Below are 5,460 nucleotides of genomic sequence, written 5' to 3'. Positions count from 1 at the left end.
TTAACACATATGAAGTCTTTATTCAACATACAAATAACAGTTACATGTACAACAGTTTGAATTCTTTTTTTCTTCACAAACACTCATTGAATTTTCCTTCACCAAACAAACAATGCTGCTTTGTTCATAAATGTGAAAGACAGACATAAATACAGTAAACACAGGTTTACCTTTTCATACCCTAAATAACTTCACAGACAAGGTGGTATGTAAATTACATTTGAATATGTACAATGGGGTCCAAAAGACTTGAGACCACTTTCCCACTGACTTGAATGGGAAAATGGTCTTTCATCTTTCTTTTAGTCTGAATGACCCATAGCCAAAAGAATTTTTTTTCACCAAACAAAAAGGCAAAGTGTGGTTTCACAAAGTTTACAGCTCTCCTACAAGGTTCACAGAGGACTGTAGTCCAACGCGTAGGATTAAAACTGCCAGAGTGATCTGTTAACTTCCCACTGAGGGCAGCTGAGCTGCACGCAGCTGGTTTACGTCAACTCTGATCCAAACATGGAAAAAACATAACAGCAGCTACTTTTTAAAGTTGGCAAATGTGGTTAAACAACTTTATGGAACTCACATTAAACTGTAATAGTGCTATTCAGTACACATGCATGTGATTTAACACAAGTAGTTTTTTCCCCCAATAAGACCAATTACTAAGAAATAAAATGTTGGTCTGAGAGTGTTTTGGTGCTACTGAGCAGTGTTTCAAACACATTTGTCTTCAGACTAACAAAGAAAAAACACTATTGCAGCTGCTAGAGAACATCTGGGAAAAAATACTTAAATTGCACATCATCTTCTCCAAACTCTCAAAAAAGAAAAAACTCATCACAGGAAGTATACTTTTCCATTATAAAATACCAGTGTTGCAACTTTCACTTGACTCAGAACTGCCACCAAAACCACAATACATTTTTAATGGGAACCAACTGACAGCAATGTGAGACTTTAAAAATAAAAAGGCCACGACTGACACACAGCAGAAAAAAGGAAAGTTTGAGTGAAAAAGGCTCATCTGGAATATGGCAAATTTTATCACTTTATTTCAGCTTTTAGGCTCCAACTGCACTGAGATTTTGGCTTTCAGCTCACTTTACAGCAAAAACTCCTCCATCCTCTGGAGTTTCAACACATTTCAAATCCCCTGACTCTCACTTTGACTTGCTCAAAAAATGAAGGACGAAAAAGCGACCAGTGTTTTGAGACAGCTGGCTATCAAGGCAAAAACAGTACAGTAATTAGCTTACTTATCTATATTGTAAAAACATGACTCTGCAAATATCAATTACAGTTGACTGTAAGCTGTGCTTCAGCCCCATCCATGGTGTGTAATTTATATACCGCTCCATAAATCAGTGATTATTTTTTTCCACCACAAACAAATGACTTTGACCACAGAAAGAATTACAAAGAATTACAACATCCAGGAGGCCAAGACTGCCGTGATGAAAGGTGAGTGCAAAGTTTGGTCAGTGACTTTCTGGTCCAGTCCAAGGACAAACTTTTTCATCACACACCTGTTTTTCTAAACTCCAGGTTACTGCCAACCACACAAAATAGACGCACCATAAGGAAAATTATATAAATTAGGACAGTACCAAGGAAAAAGCAAAAGACATAGTGTGACAGTTTTAAAGTGCTTCTGTTAAAATACACACACAAACAGACATGAAACAAAAAGGCCTCTAAAGAAAGGCAAAAACCTGACGATCAGGTCACATTATCTGTCTGAGAGGACAACCTCTTTTCTGCGTCATGTAAAGGAGAGAGAGGAAACTGTTGTAGGAAGCTCTGCTGCAGGAGGCCCCATGTCTTCAGGTCCTCCTCTGTGAAAGGGAGAAACTTTAGGATACTGTTCTCAATCTCCTCTACATACTTGTGCTGCACTTCTGACAAGTAGCTTGATGAAATGCAGGAACAGTTATCAGAGCTGTTCTGCAGTAATGTCACACTGTGCTGACTCACGTTATTGTCATTTAACATGATGTCATCGTCCTGATCAATTCCATGTCTGCCGTGCTGACTCCCGTCACCATCTGACAATACGTGGTTGCGCTGAACATTTCCACGTCTGCTTTGCTGATTGTAATTTTCACTCGATGCTGTCTCATTGATTGTTTTGGCTTCACTTGTGGTCCTGACAGGCTTCAAGCAGGCCTTGGTGTTTGTCAGGATCTCCATGGGAACAAAGTTGCTCTGCGTGAGTTGACTGAGTGGCACCGACTCTGACATCAACATTTCTTCAGAGACGGTCTGGACGATGTTGAGGCTCCACAGGTCTCCTGCCCCTCCTCTGTTTTTGTTTGGGGTGAGTTTCTTGCTGAGGTCGATAAGGATAGAGTCAGATTCTTTTCCACTGCTTTCTGTGTCCATCTCCTCCTCAGAGGCATCCTGCTCCAGGGACTCCGCCTCCCAGGCTTCTTCACATGACTTCATGGATGCCCTTACTGGAGACTCAAACACCACCCCTTTGGGAGCAATAGGTTGAAAATGTCTGCGGCGAAGGCTGGTGAATGCTGATGAGCTGAGCTGGCTCTCGGGCTGCCTCAACATGTAGTGTCGCACTGACTCGGGCACCAGGATTTCGTGGCGCTTTTTGCTGGGCAGTAAGGCGGTGAGGCTTCCAGGAACGCATTTTCCTACGATGGGTACCAGGGAGGTAGGTTTGAGTGCAGAGACAAAATCCTCCAGCTCTTGGTAAGAGGAGTGGTCTGAGTAGGGAACCACATGGACGTTGGGGTGGAAGGAGACCAGCGGTCTGCTGGTAGGCAAGATGGCTAAAGTGGGTTGTTCCTTGTTCCACTGGTTCAAAGCGGCAGAACAAATCTCTGACTGCGCCACGACTCGGATGCGGCCGGCTCCCGGGTCAGTTGTGAAGACGTCAGGCAGCTCAAGGGCTTTGAGGGTCTCCATTCTCTCAAAGCTCACCTCGATCCAGGTTTTAAACTCCATTGCCAGCTCCAGCAGCAGGGACTCCTTACCGAGTGCATACAGACCTGCAAGGCAGCACATGAGAGTGTTAAATTCTGACTCAGCAGTTTCAACGACAACACACATGACCACAATGTAAGACAAAATAAATAAAAGATATTAAGTTTTAAATAAGATTACTGACAAAAGTTGCAGACGACAGAAAGCCAGCTATTAACATGTTTCTGAGATGAAGTGACAGCACATAAAGCATGTTTTGAAAAGTCTATGCAAAATTACCTATGACAACATTGTGGTTGGGATGGCTGCGGATGATCTCTTTGATTTGTTGAGTGGCTCGCTGTCTGGAGGGTAGGCTGCGGTTGGGGTCACAGTTGGTGTTGTCCAGGTACAGGACATCTATAGTGGTGTTTGTCCTCAGGCACGGCTCACGCAGCATCGAGGGAGAATATCTGAAGTCACCTGAAATTAAGAATGTGTCCACGCCACACCATGACATTGTACTCTATATAGTAGCTGTACATATTTTAATATCATGTGATAAAGCAAAAGTAAATTACATAATATTTCCTAAATCCTAGACACTGACCAGTGTACAGTATAGAGCCAAAGTAGCCTTCAAAGAGAAACATGACAGCTCCTGGACAGTGGTTGGCATCTATCAGTGTGACTGTCAGCGTCTCCTTGCCGATGTCATCCAGTGGGAGCAGGTGTTGCTCGGCCACTTCCAATGGATGGATCCACTGTTCTTTCACCTGAGCGGAAGTAGAAACAAGCAGAAAAACGTTAATATAACAACACATCTGCCGTGTTCTAAACCACTTCAATCCCCAGTTTTCCTCTGAAACACACTCACACAAAGTTATGCAAACATACAGTATATTCTATATCTTCTTATTCATTATTGAAGCTACACACACAGCAAATTAAAGACTTGTATAAATCAGTGGAGAAACAAATGCAGATGCTTATATATGAACATGACGGGTCACTGGAGATGTTCCATTTACTGTCATGTATGACACAGAAAAGGCTTCAAATCCTCACATTTGAGAAGCTTCAGCCAGCAAATATTTTGTGTTTTCACTTAGACTAATAAATTAATCGACTAATTGTCGCACTATAAACAGATATGAACGCTTTAAATGCAAAATCTCATTCAGTAGTAGCTCTATATAACAATCATTGCCTTATGAAGCCAGGAACTAAGGTGGCCAGTTACTCTAATAACTCTACACAGCTCCCAGTTTCTCCATCACAACACACATAAACCAGTACTGAGCAAACTGTCCTGAGGCAGAGAAATAACGTGAAATCTTAATGTTAATTTAAACTGTCACGGCTGACCGTAAGACCCTCACCTGCAGCTTGAGTCTCAGCAGAGTGGCAGTGGTCGGGGAGCAGTAGATGGGTCTGTTGCTCCAGGTGGAGGTCAGACCCACCGTGTGGTCGCTGTGCATGTGGGACAGGAAGAACAGCCGGGTGCCAGGACACTTCCTCACCTGCCAGAAGTCCACCGCCAGCGGAGTGTGTGGGAGGACTTTCCCGTTGACTGACATTGTGTTCACTGGATGTCAACAGGTGAGCTGCTAAACGGCGCCAGACTGACGGTAACTTTACTGCTATTTATTTGTATGTGAACGTTATTTAGACCCACTGAAGTGTGGAAATAACATGTGAATTTAAGTTTGTTCCAGCATACACGACACAGATCGAAATACTGCCTTAGTGACAACTTAGTGTGACGTTGGCGATAAAAAGAAAAGACGCTCCGTGTAGCTAACTTACATTAACGTTAAAGGGGACGTTGCTAAACATAATGTGGCTAGCTTTAGTTAGCAACAACCCGCCATTTGTTGCTTAGCGACGCCATTCATTTGCGTTGTGAACATCTTCAGTCCAACCGTCGGCATCACAAACATCTGGCCAGTCGTTACATGTTACAGCTTACATTATAGACATTATAGACCCGCCATTTCTGTTTTCAATTTGTTATTCAACGCCTCTTCCTGGTTCCTTTTCTTCTTCTTCGCGTTTATTGCAGTGTTTGTGTTACGTTACTGCACTACTGCCACCGGGAGGTCAAATGCATGTCTATTTTTCCTTTGACTTAATTGTGCTCCGTATCGATTAATCTGTCGATAAAAAGGCAGAAAATGGTGATAAATCTCTATCACCGTTTCCCAGAGCCCGATGTGACGTCATCAAATGTCTAATTCTGCCCACAACCCAAAGAGGACTAAAGAAACCAGAACATATTCACATGTGAGAAGCTGGAATCAGAGAATTTGAAGATATTTTTTTTCTTAAAAATGACTCAAAACGATTAATCAATTATCAAAATAGCTGGCGATTAATTTAATAGTTGGCATTTGATTGATTACTTGATTATTTGTTGCGGCTCTACTAATATCTTACGGTGATCAAGCTGTTATTTCTAAAGCCAGCGCCTGGATTGTTTGGAATGAGAAAAATTAAAATATTGTATTATACATTTTTATTATATTATGTAAATATATTATG

The 5,460-nt window shown here is 42.0% G+C and overlaps 1 protein-coding gene across 1 annotated transcript; it reads right to left on the bottom strand.

Annotated features, from left to right (window-relative positions):
• dclre1b (DNA cross-link repair 1B) lies at window positions 1-5,184 on the bottom strand. Its single transcript, XM_042408568.1, has 4 exons — window positions 4,299-5,184; window positions 3,527-3,692; window positions 3,217-3,399; window positions 1-3,002 (listed from the first exon to the last, which is right to left on the bottom strand). Exons 1-4 carry the CDS (start codon window positions 4,494-4,496, stop codon window positions 1,717-1,719), a joined length of 1,833 nt encoding a protein of 610 aa, XP_042264502.1. The 5' UTR covers window positions 4,497-5,184; the 3' UTR covers window positions 1-1,716.
• Window positions 5,185-5,460: the final 276 nt, after the last annotated feature.

This window comes from Thunnus maccoyii, chromosome 4 (assembly GCF_910596095.1).
Source record: "Thunnus maccoyii chromosome 4, fThuMac1.1, whole genome shotgun sequence".
Lineage (NCBI taxonomy): Eukaryota > Metazoa > Chordata > Actinopteri > Scombriformes > Scombridae > Thunnus > Thunnus maccoyii.
The sequence above is the reverse complement of the archived record's forward strand: the minus strand, read 5'-3'. Positions and strand labels throughout refer to the sequence as shown.